Genomic DNA, 20738 nt, shown 5'->3' on the forward strand with positions numbered 1-20738 from the left:
CTCTTGGATCTATGAGCAGCAGAAAAAAAACAACCAAAAAGAAACTACCACAGATTAAGGGATGCAGTCTGTCTTCCAAAAGACTTGGTTTATAAGCATCAGACTGTTAACCTGATTCTAACTTCTGAAAAACTTAGTAAATGTTTCCTCCTTTTTCAAAGGTCTATTACACATAAATAGAGGCTGGATACTCGATGCATGCTGCATTAATTGTGGGAGAACATATCCTTAGAAAGCGGTTTTATTTTAGCAGTTTAGTAAAGGGAATGAATTTTGTTAAAAAAAGAAAACAGTTAAAGTGTGCTTATATAGACATCCCCTAAAAATCTGAGATTAGAATGATCTCTTTAGAAATAGCTGAAGAAGACATGCAGTTACAAAATACCTAAGATCAGAGAAATAGTAACCAGTACCACAAAGAATAAGCAGCATTGATTTTTGTGTAGGTTTTCCTATTTCAGAACCACAGTATGATATACTGTGTGATCATGATATAATTAAAGCTATAATATGAAAAACCCAATGTATATATACATACATACATCTAAATGCACATGAAAATACAAAAATGGAAAGGCATCATGTATTGAAAATGTTGTGATTACTGCTCTAAAGATTTCTAAAATCCTGTCTTAGAAATAAATTTATAAGTGACAAAGGAAAATCAGTTTTCTTACACTTGTTAAAACAATAATCCCCCATCAAAAAAAAAAAAAAAAAACACAGAAAAAAACCCCAATAACCCAATTGCTCAGTTTGATCATCCTCTTTCCATTGAGTCTGTGTTGTTTTAAACACACTCACACACATCTTCAAATGATAAAGATTTGTTTAAATCAAGGCTCTTCAAAGGCTTGAGACAAAATGCTGAAGTGAATTAAAAATAATTTAGAAAATCATTCAGTTTTCCTCAATAAATATTTATTTACTGTGGAAGAAGACTCTATGAAACATGATAACAGAGACTGCCCTGAATGAGCTTAGTCTAATTTAAGTAATGACAGTATATCAGAATTAATTATCTTCCATTTATATCTGCTGTTTTAGAGGTAGGATTTTACATGCAGACAAATACTTTGAAAGTGCTCAGTAAAGATGACTTCATTTAATTCTCTCATAAATTTACTGTGGATATAGATTTGCAGATAAAGAAATTTCAACTTATATAGATTAAGTGACCAGCCTAAAGTCACACAGCAGAGACCACAAGGCTGTAGCTAAGGTAAAATTCATTATATACCACATCTTCATTAGCACTGCTTACTGCTTAACTCTGGGAGATTTTCAATGTAGACAGAAGATTTAGGTCCCAGATAAAATCTGGCACATAGTACCACTGCCTGGGAGTAATTTATTATTATTTTTTAAACCAAATTCAAAAGAAAAAGTTTGGCTCTTTTTGAGTTACTGAATAAGAGTTGTACAAAATTAAGTTAGTGGTTTCAAAGGCTGCAGACTTGCTACAGCTCAAAAGCACTGTGTTCAGAATTCATATAATTTAATTTACTGTCTGTAAAGCCATAACGTGGATTAGTGCCTGTGAAAATTTGAAAGAGGAGGGCAAATTAAAAAGCAGTATTTTAAAAAACATACAGGCTCGTGATAGCAGAGCTGAAATGAAAAAGCTCTGGCACTACTAGGGGATAAACTCCATCTACTGGAATAAAGAATTTTCTTCCTTGGGAAATAGCCTTTATACTATGAAATCCATCCTGTCCAGGAATCCTTCTTTCAAGAAATTTGAAAATGTTCAACACCTGCCCTTTCCATAAATCTCTTCAATTGTCCTCTGAATGGGCAGAGTCATTTTCATTCCATTTAAAGGTTGGGCAATTGAGATCAAAGTAATTTGCTTATGGTCACACATAGAGTCAGAAGCCATGCTAAGATTAAAATCCACAGTGAGAGTAGGGACAGGAAGGGGAGAAGGGAGATAATGGGAGACTAAATCAATACCTGACTGAGTTTCAGGCTCCAGACCGAGCAATCTAAACCTGAAGAAGAGAAGAGAAGAGGAGAAGGAGAAGGGCAAATATGTTGGAGATGGAACAGACAGAAGCAAGCACTATGGCTGGCTGGCAACTCCCTCTCATTGACTACAAGGTTTCTCCAGTTATGCAGGAGAGAAAGCAGTGTTTTTTCAGTTCCAGGACCCAGTGTTAACAGTAATTAACAATGTTAAATTATATTATAATTTAATTATACCTGGATCACATAGTAAAACATTTTTTTCTCCTGGGCAGCTAACAGTTATAAATCAGCCCCACTCCCTTTTTCTGACTCAACTGGACAGCCCCTTCTTAATCACAACAAAAATAACAGCAATGACTAGAGCAGTAATAACAGCTTACTCTCTCCCAGGTGCGAAGATTTCTATATACATTTAGTCATGCCATCCCAAGTAGTTGTTGTTCAGTTACTATATTGTGTTCAACTCTTTGTGACTCCATGGACTGCAGCAAGCTGGGCTCCTCTGTCTTCCACTATCTCCCAGAGTTTGATCAAATTCATGTCTATTTAGTCAGTGATCTAACCGTCTCATCCTCTGTCACCCCCATCTCCTTTCGGCTTCAATCTTTCCCAGCATCACCATCTTTTCCAATGAGTTGGTTCTTTGAATCAGATGGCCAAAGTATTGGAGCTTCAGCTGCTGCCAAAGTCCTTCCAGTGAATATTCAGCGTTGATTTCCTTTAGGATTGACTGGTTTGATCTCCTTGCAGTCCAAGGGACTCTCAAGATTCTTCTCCAGCATCACAATTCGAAAGCATCAATTCATCAGTGCTCATCTTTCTTTATGGACCAACTCTCACATCTCTCATCCAAAGAGACAGGTAACACTATCCTCATTTAACAGATAAGAAAAATGACATATAGGGAGGTTGAATAACCTAGGCGGTCTGGCGCTGCTCTGCCTCCAGAGTAAGCTAGCAGGAAGTTAGGTACTATCTTAGGTTCTTCAACTTCCTATTTACCTCTGCCAGCCTTGCCCAAAACATCATGTGGTGTGTGTTAGAACAGTGAGTAAGACACTAGACATGACAGTCGGTTCCTAAGTATCCCACATCCTGGTCATCTGATTCTCCAGTGGGTAGAATCTCTTTCATCATCTTTCTCTTGTATGAAAGCACTCTCAAAAATATGATGAATGCTACTTCCTGGGAATTATAGTAAGCTATCTGGGTATTTAACTAGAGTACTAACAAGGAAAAAACAAACACCAAAAATTGCTTTCAGTAATCTGTCCTTTTTATGATCTTTGTATTTTAGGTTTGGTCTCTCTTTTGTGATGTTATGTCTCTTTATGAAAAGGCAATATAATATTGTTTAATCATAGCTCCATAGAAGAAGTTAATGTGCAGTAATTGATATACACCCTAAGACATCACTTATCAAAAGCCAGAAAAGATTCTGCCTTAAGTTTCATGTCTGAATGCTGCCAACTCTTGTGAGGCAAGTCCAGAAAAATTTAAGATCTTTCAAACTTACAAATAACTTCTTAGGTCTGTTTACCTAATCTTCATTTATTTTACAGCATTTGTAGCTGGGTTTCTTTTCAGGCAAGTCTCCCACAAGGAAATATGTTTTTATCATTGTAAAAGTTAGTTGGCACGCAAATGCTGAATAAAGCTGTGGTGAATTTTAGATGTGGGAGGTGTGTCAGACATACTCATTAAACTAAGTGACTTACCCTCAGAAAATTACAAATCACCACAAGTCAGGGGCCTTCTGAGTTGCTCACAGTTGAAACTATGAATACCAATGTTCTACCGCTGCCATTTTGTTTTGTTTTTAAATAAAAACAACCTCAACTTCCTGTATTACAGCTGCTTATTAGCTACAAGGCTTCTTGCTGGGCAGAAAGCTGAAGTTGGAAAGAATGCGATAAAACCTCTGAAAGCAAGGCTAAAAAGAAAAAAAAAGAAAAAGAGTTCAGAGGTGCTCAATCCTTGAACAGGAATGGGAAAGAAACAGAGATTGGGATGTGCTCAGTTATTAAAGGTCTTCCGTATGGGCCGTCAAGCTCTCTGGTTTGATTTATGTTAGCCCCATGGCAGTGCACAAGGCAGGATTCTCCACAGGGACTCTCTAGCTCCTAGGCCCCCAACTGCTTTTAGGTCAGGAGCAACAGTTGGGATCCATTCCTTGTTGAGTTAATTCTACTTCTGTAGGCCTTTCTCTCATCAGCTTCACTGAGATATAATTGACATATAATAGTATATAAATTTAAGGTGTACAACTTAAACTTATAAGCTAAGGTGTACATCTGATACACTTATAATAGCAAAATGATTACCACCACAGCCTTAGCTTAATACCCTCATCGTGTCACATAATTATCATTCCTTTTTGGGGATGCAACACTTAAGATCTACTCTCTTAGCAACTTTCAACTTTATAATAGAGTATTAACTATAAATCACCAGGCTGTACATTATATCCCCAGAACTTGTTCATCTTATAATTGGAAGTCTGTACCCTCTGATCAACTTCTGGTCTTAAAACCCAACAAAAGTCCCCCCCGCCTCATAAATAAAGAATAAACATTGCTTAGCTTTTGTACAGATCTTGTGTCCTCAAGAAAATAATTTGTGAGGTTAAATGATTATTCCTGTTCCAGACCTGAATTTTAAGTTGGTGGTTGTTCACTCTCTGAAAACATACTTCTCACACTGATCCTAAGGGTCAGAAATAGGAATATCAGCAGTAATAAAAGAAATATCATATTACTAATATAATAGTGCAAATACTGATGTAAATCATCCCTTGATATACGACTTTCCTAGTCCATCAGTCTGGTGCTGTATGCCATATTCCTGCTAGAAACTAATCTTTTAAAAATTTTCCCTGATGACCAAAACAGAAATAACAATTAACTACTAGCTAAAGCTTTATCAAAATGAGTGTGGAGTGACAATCCTGACATTAAATTTCCTGGCATTTTTCAAGTTAAACCAAGAACATAACAACTTTCAAGCTTAGCTATCTGGAGTGAATCAAATTCTTAATGCAGCAGATTCTCTGGGAGAGTGCCAGGCCTCAGTGTGATGTGTACAAATCAGCATAATCTCAGCCCAAAGCACTGCCTCCTGGCACCTTATTTAAGAAAAATGGGAAATTGGACACTTGCCTTTGGCTCTCCTGACCAACCAGAATGACAGGACAAAAACCAAGGAGGTGTGGGGAAAGTGGCAACCCCTCCACAGACTACTTTTGGGCTTCATTCTACTCACGGCAGCAATTTTATTCATGGCCCGCAATAGCCAACATGATGAAATCACTCACACATGGAGACATCATGACAATTTCTGGATGATGGCAGAAAGTGGGAAATAACCCTCTTTCATGGTCAATGAAAAGAAGGAGCATTGAGACATATGTTCTAGGAGGAAGTAAGATTAAAAGTGGTTGCTTTTTTTTAGCTTTTAGGGAGTGAAGAATGGGAGACCAGAACGTTTCTAGTCTGTAAAATCTAGGAAGTCCTGCACTCTGGACACAGTACTGTATGAGGGCATGGGATTCAACATGGGAAGGTCATAAAACCCCTTCGATCCACAAAGGATTCTAAAAGAAGCATTTATTCAACACAATGGCAGAAAGGAAGACGGAGACCTTCTGGCAACAGTTTTGCTCACACAACTACACTGACCTCAGTCAGTTTAGACTGAAGAAAAAATATTTAAATTGGAGTAAAGCTAGACACTTCATTTTACTCTATTAAAATCATCAACTCCTAAATATAATTAGTTCTGTTTCCTCAGTCTTCTCCTATATAGTCATCTTTCATTCTCTTTTTCTATCTTTTATTCTTTTATTAAATAAATAATGCCATGCCAATCTGTGTCCCAAAGCCACAGGATAAGGAGAAATCACTGAGTGGGGGGCCTGGTGATCCAAGTTTAGTTCTTTAACTTCTCTCTTTCCCATTCCCCTCCATTACAAGTTTTCACTTCATCTTCCAGTGTCTCTGGTATTCATATTATTTTTGTCATTCATATTTACAATTACTGTCTTTCATACCCTTCATTCAATCTGTCAGCAAATAGTATTGACTCTTCTTTAAAAACATACCTAGAATCTGACAACTTCTCATCAACTATTCCATCATCTTAGTCTCAATCATCACCAGCTTTCACCTGGATTGCTGCACTTAGTCTAACTGGTCTCCCTGTTTCAACCACAACTTCTCATGTCCTTAATTCAGCAAACAATGGATCCTTTAAATGTATAAATCAGGGCATGTCACTCTTCAGCATAAAACAATGCTGTGGCTCCTGACTTCACAGAATTAAGGCCAAGTCCCTATAATAGCCTCCCAATGCCCTTTTGACCAGATCTCCTATTTTTCTCTCCCTTGCTCACTCTGCATTAGCCACCCTGGCTTCCGTGCTATTCCTTGACCTTGCCAGGCCAGCTCCCACATTAGGGCCTTTATACTGTCTGGTCCTTCTTCCTGGAACACTCTTCCCTCAGATATCTGCATGCACAGCTAAATCGTTTATTTCCATCAAGACTTTGCTCAAATGTCACCTTGTCAATCTGGTCTACCCTGACTACTCTACTTAAATTTGCAAGTTCTTATCCATAACCCTGGTAATCCTGATCCCCATTACTCTGCTCTTCCCTTTTACCCCCACTGTTCTTATCACATTTATCATACGGTTTATTCATTATGCTTATTGTCTACTGTCTGTGACCTTGAGAGCAGGGATCTTTGAATGTAATCAAGATTACAGAACAGTACCTGGAATATGGAAGGCAATCACTTGGAAGGTATATGTTTAATGAATAAATGAATAATTTGTTAATTCTAGCTCTGACTAATGGGAAGACATTTGTGCCATTAACCATTCATCATGGGACAAGAGGGGAAGACCAAGCCTTTTTGTTATTTGTCTGTCTTGCTTTTGTATAGAGCTAGTGAAGAGGACTGATGGGAGAGGTGGGAGTTATAAATGTAGGGAAAAAGAGGATACAAGTTGTACTTTGAGATATATTGAGTTTGAGTTGTTAAGATATTCCTGAGAAAATCTCTCACAGCCAAATGGAAAGGGAAAGCTAGAATTTAGAAGAAAGGCCTGGACTAGAGATGTGGAAATACAGGACTGGAATTGACAGTGGAGGGGTGAGAGATGAACAGTCATATGAGTGGATGCATTCAATCAGAGGGAAATAAAGAATAAAAGGAGAAGGTGAATAAGGCAAAAACCTGAAGAATATCTACCTTGAGAAGGCCAGAGGAAGAAGAGAATTCAGAGAGGACAGAATGTGAAAACAGTCATGGAAGATCAGTAAGCTAATGGAGTCAAACGTAGCAGAATAGGTTAAGTGGTTTAAGGACAGAAAGAGGCCACTTTTTGACAATTAGGAGGTTATTTGTTGAGAGAGTGATTCCAGAGTGATAAGGACAGAAGCCAATCTATAAAGGCTGGGAGAGAACAAGCTAGTGAAAATTAGAGGCAGATAGTTCTTCTGAGACGTTTGGCAATGAAAAGGAGCATTGAGACAGAAGTTCTAGGAGGAAGTAAAAAAGTGCTTGCTTCTTTGAGCTTTTAGGGAGTGAAGAATGGGATACCAGATCAGCAATAGGTCTGTGGGGCAAAACAAAAGCAATAAATGACAGAGACATTAAGATACAAGAGACAGTCATAACATTTTATAAAGAGAAATAGAATCAGGAGATGGAAGGGTAAGTTGGGAAAGTGTGGGACAGAATGAGTAAAGATAGGGAGATAATCTCAGGAAAGTGGCTCTGAATTTTTTCAGGGAAGAAGGACACATCAGCTAAATGTGAGCAGATCTTGAAATAAGTAAAAGATTGAGAACAGAACGGGTTCAAAGGACTACTGAAATAAAATCTATCTGTGGCAACAGTAGATTTTTAATCCCATGTTCTTATACCTTCTCTAATATGGATTTTCTTACTATGCTTTAAAATTGACATTTATTGAAGACCTTGCATTATTCCTTACTCTTTCTCGCTTACTTAAAAACATTTTCTGGCAGAGGTGAGTACAATGCTAGGATGAATATGCTACTGCTGCTCTTCACCCGCCTCTTCTCTTAAAATGATGGTGACCAAACGCTGTCACTATCAAGCTGCTTATTTTGAAATGTACATGTTTCATTCTAAAAAAAAACATAACGAAAGGAATTATTTTGGGTGCAGTACTCAATGAAACATCGTATTTGCAGCGTAACAGCGTAAAATTCTGCATACGCTACAGGAAGAATCCATTTCCTACAGAACCCTTAATAAAATAAAAAAGGCAAAGATTCCTTTATCAGAGGAATAATGTTTTCCCCAGAGGAAAGACAGAGTCTAATCTCATGTGATGATACAGAAGAACACCCAAAGACAGCATATTCCAGATACTCTTTTTTTTTCCTTAAGAAGCACACAAAACACAAGTCTTGCTACATTTTTGTGCTGAACACAGACTATCTTTAAGGGTATGATTTCCTTAATCTGAAAGACCATTATGATTACATTTAAATCTGGTTCCAAACTAGCTTTTTAATTGTGATCTCAGGTTTTGGAGTGTCATAGATCTGGTTCAAATCTTGGTTTCACCAGTTGAATTATCTTAGGCAATTTACTTCAACCATCTGGGACTTTGTATACTTAAAGGAGTGGTAATATTAATAGTACTAACCTTATACAATTGCTGTGGGGTTTAAAAAAGTTGATGCTTCTAAAGTGTCTAGTAATGAGGATATACTCCATGAAGGTTTGTTTTTATTAACTGCTCCTCAAATCTGACCTGAGCTATGTTTCCCTATCTCCATCTCTTTTAAACATCTCTTTTCCTCTTTCTACTGGCTGAAACACCTAGCCCAAATGCCATCTCCTGCATGAAACCTTGTAAGAAATTCCCATCTGGAAATGAAATCTTTCTCCTGTGAACAAGTTTGTGTTTCAAACTTAGTGAAAAGGGAACCCTCTGACACTGTTGGTGGGAATGCAAACTAGTACAGCCACTATGGAGAACAGTGTGGAGATTCCTTAAAAAACTAGAAATAGAATTGCCATATGATCCAGCAATCCCACTGCTGGGCATACACACCAAGGAAACCAGAAGTGAAAGAGACACGTGTACCCCAATGTTCATCGCAGCACTGTTTATAATAGCCAGGACAGGGAAGCAACCTAGATGTCCATCAGCAGACGAATGGATAAGAAAGCTGTGGTACATATACACAATGGAATATTACTCAGCCATTAAAAAGAATACATTTGAATCAGTTCTAATGAGGTGGATGAAACTGGAGCCTATTATACAGAGTGAGGGAAGCCAAAAAGAAAAACATCAATACAGTATACTAACACATATATATGGAATTTAGAAAGATAGTAACAATAACCCTATATGTGAGACAGCAAAAGAGACACAGATGTATAGAACAGTCTTTTGGTCTCTGTGGGAGAGGGCAAGGGTGGGATGATTTGGGAGAATGGCACTGAAACATGTATATTATCATATGTGAAAGGGATCGCCAGTCCAGGTTCGATGCATGGGACAGGGTGCTTGGGGCTGGTGCACTGCGATGACCCTGAGGGATGGGATGGGGAGAGAGGTGGGAGGGGGGTTCAGAATGGGGAACACATGTACACCCGTGGCATATTCATGGCAATGTATGGCAAAACCACTACAATATTGTAAAGTAATTAGCTTCCAATTAAAATGAATAAATTTATATTAAAAAAAAACAAAAAGGCTGTTAGCAATTATTGACTTCTGACATGGGTTATCTGTGACTAAGTTTCATTCTCCCTGTTTTGGTAGGCTCCCTGGGACCATAAACCACCTCTATTCATTTTTATATTCTTTAGGCCCTACCACAGCACTCTGTACATTCAAAGTGATGAATGAAATCATCAACAATAAAATTCATAAGAGTAAAAAAATGAAACTATACAGAACATGAAGAAAATATGGGAACACTGAATTCATCTTAGAAATCAGGTATCTTAAGAAAAAGAATAATACAGTTACTTCATAAAAAATTAAACATTCATATTTCAAAACATATCTGCATTATAAGCAGATACAAAATTAAATTAGAAAAAATCTCAGTCCATATGAAACACTTTAATATTTAATAGAGAATCCTTACACATAAACACAACTTTTAAGTACTATAAATAATAAAAATAGTTAAAAAAAGTAGACTTTTAAAAACCACTAAATGACTAACTTAGGTTATAAAATACCATGATCTCAGTTTTCTAAAATATGAATGTGAGAGAGAATATCATAAATACAAAAGTAAAAAGACTTAATGGCTTCACATTTTGGTGTATTTCTGGTAGTGACATCATCGTAGGGTAGCATTAAAGCTCTTTATATTTCTACCACTTTCCTAATATAACTAAAAATGAAATTTACTGCAATGGAATTTACTTTTACAGGACTGAAATCAAACCACTGATGACCTAATCACATCCGTAATGGGCTTCTCCTCCCTAGGAAGACCCTTTTGTAACACCATATGAAAAGTATGACATACCTATGTTGAGTGATGTCTATACTAAGTATAATAGAAAGTTAGAAACCACTATCACAGTTCCAAAGTGGACAACAGGGATGGTAAGCAAATTTAGATAAATTACCATTTTTTCCTCCAGATTTTAAAGGTCAAGAGTGGAATTTCATGTAGAGAAATTTTCCATGAAAGAGTCCTTAAGTACTTTGCTTCTGAGAGACAAGGCTACTCCCAAAGAAAGCAGAGACAAGGATGAAGTCACTGGTAAGGGTTTATGCTCCACGTGCAGAAACTAGCCTATGTGAGAACTGGCACAGAAGTCCTGTCTAATAGGAGAAATTAAAGATTTCTTAAGCTTGAACATTGCTGGTGGCATTATAAATCAGTATGTTACTTGGCAATGTATATTAAGAGCCACATAAACTTTCAAACCCTTTGGCAGAGTAATTCCACTTCTAGGAATCCACCATAAGGAACCACTACTAGTATGACTGTTGGCTTCCCTGGTGGCTTAGTGGTAAGAATCTGCCTGCCAATGCAGGGGCTGCGGGAGACTCAGGTTTGTTCCCTGGGTCGGGAAGACACTCTGGAGAGGAAATGGTAACCCATTCCAGCATTTTTGCCGGGATAATCCCATGGACAGAGGAGCCTGGTGAGTTACAGTTCATGGGGTTGCAAAGAATCAGACATGACTAGGCATGCACACACTAGTACTACTATTTCTAAACTACAGTCCAGTCATTAGATGGAATATTATTTAGCCTTTTAAAAAGCAATATGCAGAAACCAAAAATGTGTGCTTATGTTAGAAAGAAACTTGAAGAACATATAAACCACACTCGAACTACATCATGGAACCAAACAAAAGTGTATATTAAAAAAAAGATACTGGCTTGCATACAGCAAAATGCTAATTTGGAGATGGCAACTCTTGCAAAAAGTCTATAAATCCATGTGCATACATGCATCTTCTCAAACAAACACTAAAAATACAATTACTGTGAGACCACAATTTTTTTTAATATTAAAAAAATGAGAACCATGTGCTAGGATTAAGAATGGGACAAGGATGCCCATTGTGACCACTCCTATTCCATACAGTACTGAAAATCCTGGCTGTTGCAACAGACAAGCAAGAGAAACAAAAAGTATGAAGATTAAAAAAATAAGTAGTCTATTTATTTGCTGATAATGTAATTGTTTATATAGGAAGACTTAAAGAATCTACAAACACTAAGAACTTGTAAATGAACTTATCAAGGTCACAGGATACAAAGTTACTATTAAAAATCAATTTTGTCTTCACATATTAGCAGAAAACAATCAGCAATAAATTTTTAAAAATTCTACTTGCAATAGTGTTGAAAAGCCTGAAATATATTTAATAAAACATGTGCAAGACTGCTACACTAGAAACTAAAAAACACTGTTGAGAGAAATGACAGAAGTTCTAAATAAATGGAAAGATTAAGTAAGTCCATGAGCAAAAGACTCCATAAATATTATGAAGACATCAGTTGTTCCTAAATTCACCTATGGACTCAATATAAGCCCAATCAGAATCCTACCAGGTTTTGTTTTTTTTTTAATGTAAATTGACAAGATCATTCTATAATTTATAGGAAAATCAAATCCTCTAGAATATTCAGAGCACTGTTGGAAAAACAAAGTCGGAGGTCTTACACTATATGACTTCAAAATTTAGCATAAAATTATAGTAATCAAGATAGTATGGTACAGACAAAAAGATCAATTAAACAGAAGAGAGATAGAAATAGATTCATACTTACACAGTCTTCTGATTTTCAACAAAGGCACAAAACAATGGGTAAAGAGAAGTTGTGTTTTTGTTATTGTTTTTTAAAACGGTACTGGAATAACTAAATGTTCACAATGAGGAGAGAAAGTGAACCTTGACCCCTACTTCCAATCATACTAACTTCAGATATATCACTATATGTAAAAGCTAAAATCATCAAGTTTTAAGAAGAAAACACTGAAGAATAGATTCATGACTTGAAGTAGGCAAAAGATTCTTAGCACATACAAAGTAGAAACTTCACATGGAAGAAAAAATGGATATATTAGACATCACCAAAATTTAAGACTTCTGCACATCAAAAGACATTAATAAGAAAATAAAGAGGTAAGCCACAAACTAGGGCAAAATATCTGTGGAACATATATTCGACAAAGGACTAATATACAGAATATGTTTTTAAAATTCTCGTGACTCAATAATAAAAAAAGCAAACAACTCAATTGGAAAATGGCTAAATGATATGAACAGACGGTTCACAGAAGAAGATATACAAATGGCTAATAAGCACATGAGAAAGTGCTCAATGTCACCAGGGAAATGCAAATTAAAACCACAGTTACACTACCACATACACAAATACACGAGAATGGCTAACATTAAAAAGACTAACACCAGATTATGGCAAAGAGAACTGTTAGCATTGTTGATGGGAGTGTGCTACGTCGCTTCAGTCGTGACCGACTCTGTGTGACCCCAGAGATGGCAGCCCACCAGGCTCCCCCATCCCTGGGATTCTCCAGGCAAGAACACTGGAGTGGGTTGCCATTGCCTTCTCCAGATGGGGTTGTAAAACGGTACAATTAATTACACTGGAGTATAGTCTAGAAGTTTCTACAAAAAAACTAAACACTCACCTGATTTATGACCCAGCGAATCCTCTCCTAAGTATTTTTCCAAGATGAGTGCAAACAACACATGTCAACAACAAAAATTATACAAGAATGTTCAAAGTGGCTTTACTCATAATAGCCAACATGGAAATAGGCAAGGTTCCTTCAAAAAGGAGAATAAACTATGGTATAATCATACAATGGCACATTATTTAGCAATAAAAAGGAACCAGCTACTTGTTTATGTTATAGCATGAGTTAAAAAAAATCTCTAAATGTTGAAAGAACCCTTAAACAAAAAAGTACAACTGTATGATGTCATTCATATGAAGTTCAAGAAGAGGGAAACTAATCTTTGGCTGAAAAACGTGAACATGTGGTCAGCTCTGAGAGGCTAGAACAGGGATTATGCTAGAATATGGGATTATATTAATCCCAGGGATTATCTGGGAAGGGATACAAAGGAACATTTTAGGATGGCGATAATGTTTTTCATCTTGATAGAGGTTTGGGTTACCAGATGTAGGTAGGTATTTATTTGCCAAAATTCAGCTCTTATATACCTAAAATTTAAATGTATGTGAATTTTACCTCAAAAGACAAAAAGATAAAAAACTACTGCATTCTAGTTAATGATATATACATGCCACAGTATTAGCTGAAAGTGTGCTGATATCTGCAATTTTCTTTAAAATATATATAAAAAAGAAATGGACTAATGGACAAAAAGATGGATGAGTGAAAACACAGGTATAGCAAAATATTAATGATAAAATCTAGGTGATGGTATATTGGGATTCATTGTAAAATTTTTTTTCAACATTTCTCTATGTTTAAATTTTTTTATAATAAAATATTGGGAGAAAAAGGATATCACTGCTGATGTTGATAGAACATTCTTTATTTTTTTTCTATTTTCTAAGTTTTCTATAATGTTTATAGAAATTTCTAAAATGTTTACAATCTTAAATATTTTAAAAGAAATTAAATTACATTTCTTAAAATACTCAAACATAAATTATTTTAAAACAAGTTAAAAACTTAGATTCAGTGAAAATTAAAATGTCCACTATTTTTAAACTATTTAGTTCACTAGAAGCCTTAATATGCAGTTGTGTAGCAAGTCACTATTTTTGAACTAATTAAAAACCGTGAACTAATCAAATGTGGTATTAAATTTTTTTCTTTTAATGTCTAATTTTAAACTTTCCCTTGTACTCAAACCTTTCCCTGTGTTAATTAATGTATTCTCATTAAAAGTATATCACTTCTTAGACTCTATAATAACTAAGCAGGGCAATATTTCTTATGAAATCTGAGAGCTGGCTGTTTACTAAAGGCCTTTATCTTTAGATAAGCACAAGCTTTAAGCCAGGTGCTAGTCATTTGTGTCTTATTAATTTCCAAAACAAACAGAGGAGAGTGCCATGCAATTTCCATTACACACACTTCACCATTAGGACCAGGGTTTATTAGCTTGACACTGCTCCAGGAATAATGGTTTCATTCCTCACTGAAATAAAATAATGTGCCACACAACTCAGCAATGCGGAACTTCTCAAAAACGTTGTCATTTTAAACATGGTCATATTTTTAAAGTCTCCATTATGCCATAACAAAGGCCATTTGCTGTAGAGAACTCATTGTGAGCATAGAGAATTCCCACAGGGGCCCCAGACTTACCTCATTGCTGTGTCATACGATTCCGGGTGAATACAAGTTTGGTCCAGAGGATTTGGCTTTAGTACAACATTCACTGCAGTTTTGCTCCTTTTCTTGCCTTGCTTCTCATTTGTGACCTCAACACCTGCTGAAGCTGTTACAGCAACTCCCTGAGTTTCGCCTGCAGATTCAGTTTGCTGACTACTGTAACCATTCAAAACAGAAAATAACAAAATTCTGTAAAGCAATTATCTTTTAATTAAAAAATAAAATAAAATAATACTATCTTTCTGTCATTAAAAAAAAAAACAGTATGGGGGGATGTGGGAGGGTTAGAGGGTGGGCAGAGGGTTTTAGAGCCTTTCATTAAAAATGAGCTTATTTCTCTGCCAAACAAATATAAACAAACAGCCACCAGATTTTGACCATGCACTTCACAGAAATTACCACTTATTTGTTTAAACCCATTAATAGGGCTTTCTGTTACTTAAAGCCCCAACATTAATTGATTCTGCCTGTGTAATTGGCATTCTAGGAGAGAACAGAGAAAAACAGATGAAAATAAATTAAATGAGGAGGAGAAGGAAAAGGTGATTTCTCAGAGCTGAAAAAAAACACAAGCCCCCGAAAGGAATCTACTGAGTATAAAACAGAATGAATGGGAAAAGAATAACTAGAAAAAGACTCACATTTGACTTATGACAGGGAAACTTTAGAATTTTAAAAATTAAGAGATAAAAATAAAACATTACTTTGAAAGGAACTAGAATCAAACTGGCATCAGTTTTCTCACTGACAAACACAGATGCTGGAACACAGTGGAACAATATTTTAAAAGTCTGAGACAAAATGATTTTGAGTCTAGAATTATATACCTAGCAACTAGCAGGTAAGTTAAAATCACTTTCAGACATGTAAGGACTGTGGTACAACCCATATAATATACTCTCTCTGAAAAGAAATTCTTAAGTATAAACTCCAACAAAAACACTGAGTTCAAGAAAAATGATAACGTGGGCTATAAGAAACAGTGATGAGCACAGAAACCATAAAAATCACTAGGTTAAATAACTGCTCATGAATATTGTAAAAAATATATAAAAACCGTCTGAAACTAAAATCCCAGATTATCCCACCATAGGACACATCAGCATTGATGGGACGAAGGTTGGGAAGAGACCTTTGGCTCTAGTTTTCTCTAGGAGGAGTACAGAGACACCTATTAACTCCAGAGACCAATCCAAATCAAATTTAAAGATAATAACCAGAAGAATAGAAGATACAAAAGCTGGAATCACTAAGAGGAGATAAAGATGAGTAAGGAAGACAATCTGATTTCAGTGTTGGCCATATGGTGATGTTCATGTGTAGTCTTCTCTTGTGTTGTTGGAAGAGGGTGTTTGCTAAGACCAGTGAATTTTCTTGGCAAAACTCTATTAGCCTTTGCCCTGCTTCATTCTGTCCTCCAAGGCCAAATCTGCTTGTAACTCCAGGTGTTTCTTGACTTCCTATTTTTGCATTCCAGTCCCCTGTAATGAAAAGGACATCTTTTTGGGTGTTAGTTCTAAAAGGTCTTGTAGGTCTTCATAGAACTGTTCAACTTCAGCCTCTTCAGTATTACTGGTTGGGGCATAGACTTGGATTACTGTGATATTGAATGGTTTGCTTTAGAAATGAACAGAGATCATTCTGTCATTTTTTCAGATTGCATCCAAGTATTGCATTTCGGACTCTTGTTGACTATGATGGCTACCCCATTTCTTCTAAGGGATTCCTGCCCACAGTAGTAGATATAATGGTCATCTGAGTTCAATTCAACCATTCCGGTCCATTTTAGTTCACCGATTCCTAAAATGTTGATGTTCACTCTTGGCATCTCCTGTTTGACCACTTCCAATTTGCCTTGATTCATGGACCTATGCAATACTGCTCTTTACAGCACTGGACCTTGCTTCTATCACCAGTCACATCCACAACTGGGTGTTGTTTTTCCTTTGGCTCCATCCCTTCATTCTTTCTTGAGTTATTTCTCCACTGATCTCCAGTAGCAGATTGGGCATCTACCGACCTGGGGAGTTCATCTTTCAGTGTCCTATCTTTTTGTCTTTTCATACTATTCATGGGGTTCTCAAGGCAAGAATACTGAAGGGTTTTGGCCATTCCCTTCTCCAGTGGATCACATTTTGTGAGAACTCTCCACCATGACCCATCCGTCTTGAGTGGCCCTACATGGCATGGCTTAGTTTCACTGAGTTAGACAAGGCTGTGGTCCATACGATCAGATTGTCTAGTCTTCTGTGATTGTGGTTTCAGTCTGTCTGCCCTCTGATGACCTCTCTTAGCACCTACTGTCTTACTGGGGTCTCCAAAGAATAGCAAGGAGAGATAAGAAAACTTTCCTCAATGATCAGTGAAAAGAAATAGAGGAAAATAATAGAATGGGAAAGACTAGAGATCTCTTCAAGAAAATTAGAGATACCAAGGGAACTTTTCATGCAAAGATGGGTATGGACCTAACGAAAGCAGAAGATAATAAGAAGAGATGGCAAGAATACACAGAAGAACTATACAAAAAATATCTTCATGACCCAGATAATCATGATGGTGTGATCACTCACCTAGAGCTAGACATCCTGGAATGCAAAGTCAAGTGGGCCTTAGGAAGTACCACGACGAACAAAGCTAGTGGAGGTGATGGAATTCTAGTTGAGCTATTTCAAATCCTGAAAGATGATGCTGTGAAAGTGCCGCACTCAATATACCAGCAAATTTGGAAAACTCAGCAGTGGCCATAGGACTGGAAAAGGTCAGTTTTCATTCCAATCCCAAAGAAAGGCAATGCCAAAGAATGCTCAAACTACCGCACAATTGCACTCATCTCACACGCTAGCAAAGTAATGCTCAAAATTCTCCCAGCCAGGCTTCAGCCATACGTGAACCGTGAACTTCCAGATGTTCAAGCAGGATTTAGAAAAGGTAGAGGAACCAGAGTTAAATTGCCAACATCAGCTGGATCATGGAAAAAGCAAGAGAGTTCCAGAAAGACATCTATTTCTGCTTTATTGACTATTCCAAAGCCTTTGACTGTGTGGATCACAATAAACTGTGGAAGAGTCTTCAAGAGATGGGAATACCAGACCACCTGACCTGTCTCTTATGAGAAATCTTATGCAGGTCAGGAAGCAGTTAGAACTGGACATGGAACAACAGACTGGTTCCAAATAGGAAAAGGAGTACGTCAAGGCTGTATATTGTCACCCTGGTTATTTAACTTACATGCAGAGTAAATCATGAGAAACACTGGGCTGGAGGAAGCACGAGCTAGAATCAAGACTGCCAGGAGAAATATGAATAACCTCAGATATGCAGATGACACCACCCTTATGGCAGAAAGTGAAGAACTAAAGAGCCTCTTGATGAAGTGAAAAAGGAGAGTGAAAAAGTTGGCTGAAAGCTCAGCATTCAGGAAACTAAGATCATGGCACCTGTTCCCATCACTTCATGGCAAGCAGATGGGGAAACAGTGGAAACAGTGTCAGACATTATTGTTTTGGGCTCCAAAATCACTGCAGATGGTGACTGCAGCCATGAAATTAAAAGATGCTTACCTCTTGGAAGGAAAGTTATGACCAACCTAGATAGCATATTAAAAAGCAGAGACATTACTTTGTCAACAAAAGTTTGTCTAGTCAAGGCTATGGTTTCTCCAGTGGTCACGTATGGATTTGAGAGTTGGACTGTAAAGAAAGCTGAGCACTGAAGAATCGATGCTTTTGAACTGTGGTGTTGGAGAAGACTCTTGAGAGTCCCTTGGACTGCAAGGAGATCCAACCAGTCCATCCTAAAGGAGATCAGTCCTGGGTGTTCATTGGAAGGACTGATGTTGAAGCTGAAACTCCAATACCCTGGCCACCTGATGGGAAGAGCTGACTCATCTGAAAAGTCCCTGATGCTGGGAAAGATTGAGGGCAGGAGGAAAAGGGGACGACAGAGGATGAGACGGTTGGCTGGAATCACCGACTCAATGGACATGAGTTTGGGTAAACTCCAGGAGTTGTTGATGGACAGGGAGGCCTAGCATGCTGCAGTCCATGGGGTTGCAAAGAGTTGGACACGACTAGCAACTGAACTGAACTGAAGGAAAACAAGGAGAAAAACAGGGAGGAGCCCTGTTAACTGATAAATGTAACAAACTGCATGAAAAAAAAAGAATCAGGAGGCATGAAGAGAAAATATATAAGATGGAAGTTCAAACATATCAATATGCATAATAACTGTGAATGGATTAAGATTAAGCAAAACCAGAAAATCTGAGTCATATAAAAAACTGAATGTCATAGAAAGTTTGAAAATAAAAAATACCAAGCATATTCTGAAAAGGCAGATATGGCAACAATGCTAGCAAACATAATAGATTTGAAAATAAAAACACTCAATAAGATAGCAATAGTCATTCTGAATAAAGGCATGACCTATCAAGGAAATATAATAGTCATGAATCTTCAAGTCCTTCATTACCAGTTGAAAAAAACTAAGGCTTTAAAATAACCCAAATGTTCACCAACAGAGCACTGATTAAATTACAGTCCATTTATAAATTAAATACTGTGCTGGCATATATAAAGAATGATATAAATCAATATGTAATACGTGGAAAGAGATCCAAGATATATTACTGAAACAAAACAAGTTTCAACTAGTTGTATACCATAAGTTGTTCTGTATGCATTTAAAAATAATAGACAAATATATATAAGCTTATATAAGTATAAATTTATTTTTGGAAGCAATATATAAGAAACTATTTCGAAGGGACAAGTTGGGGTACACTTTTCACTTTATTCTTTTTTATACTATTTGAATTTACTAACCAAGTGTTTTACTGGTTAATTAATCGATTTTCCCCACTATATGAAATGTCACCTTTATCATAAATTAAATTCCCTCTGTGTTTTAGTGTATTTCAGACTCTGTTCTGTTCTACCTATTTCTACATCAAAACCAAACTGTTTTAATTACTATGGCTTTATAATATATTCTGCTTTTCAGAGGGGCTGGTTTTCCCTCAGTCTTTTCCAGAAAACAAACAAATGATTGTAACTTTCGTGTCAGAAGAAAAAAATACACAATGAATGAATCAAGTAGTTCCAAAGAAGCCGATGCATAAAAGCTAGTCTTTTATGATTACAAAATGCTAAGAAGTTTACCCAGTTTCTTTGCTTTTTGTGCTACCAGGATTAGAAAGCAAGAATTGAGCTCTTAATTTACACATCTGATAATTAATGCCTTGGCCAGTTTTCATTGAGGAAGAAGCAGGGAAACTCAATTATGCTGCCCTTTTTTTTTGGGGGGGGGGGGGCGGCATACCTCCATGGCATGTAGAACTTCGCTGACCAGGAATGGAACTTGTGGCCCTTGTAGCAGAAGCACATTGTCTTAACCACTGGACCACCAGGCAAGTCCCTCAACTATGCTTAGGGGAGCAGCTGTCAATATGAAGTGGTCACTGCAAAGTCTTCTTTGTAGCCTCATATTGTACCAGTCCTTCCACTTTTGGTGCTCTGATCACACTGGCCTTAGCTTCTTTTCCTAAATACACCAAAGTGGTCCTGCCCTAGGCTGCTGCACACATATTGTTTGCTCTGCTTGAATGCCTTCCTTCTGATCCCTATGTGACTGGCTCCTTCACTTCATTCAAAACTTGGCTCAAATAACTTTTCAGTAAATAACTCATATAAAGCAGTTTACTGCTCCCTAAGACAGTGTCATATTGCTTTGTTTTAATTTTTCTAACACTTATCTGAAACTGTTTTACTAGTTTATTTATTGTCTGTCTCATTTATTAAAACTTAACTCCATGAGGCCAGTGAATTTGTTCATTTGTTCACTGCTGTATTCCCAGGGCCTAGTAAAGATTAAGATAGTCTACACATATTGA

At 36.9% G+C, this 20738-nt stretch overlaps 1 protein-coding gene across 2 annotated transcripts in view; it reads right to left on the reverse strand.

Moving 5' to 3' along the window:
- SRBD1 (S1 RNA binding domain 1) overlaps positions 1-20738 on the reverse strand; it is a 231318-nt gene that overhangs the window by 8825 nt on the left and 201755 nt on the right. Inside the window, exon 19 of one of the 2 annotated variants that reach the window (XM_040224734.1) lies at positions 14822-15004. In XM_040224734.1, the coding sequence (XP_040080668.1) occupies positions 14822-15004 (183 nt within the window). The remainder of the gene's footprint in view (positions 1-14821; positions 15005-20738) is intronic. The other variant, XM_040224735.1, reaches the window with a different exon arrangement.

The sequence above is a fragment of the Oryx dammah genome, unplaced genomic scaffold, assembly GCF_014754425.2.
Source record: "Oryx dammah isolate SB20612 unplaced genomic scaffold, SCBI_Odam_1.1 HiC_scaffold_25, whole genome shotgun sequence".
Classification (NCBI taxonomy): domain Eukaryota; kingdom Metazoa; phylum Chordata; class Mammalia; order Artiodactyla; family Bovidae; genus Oryx; species Oryx dammah.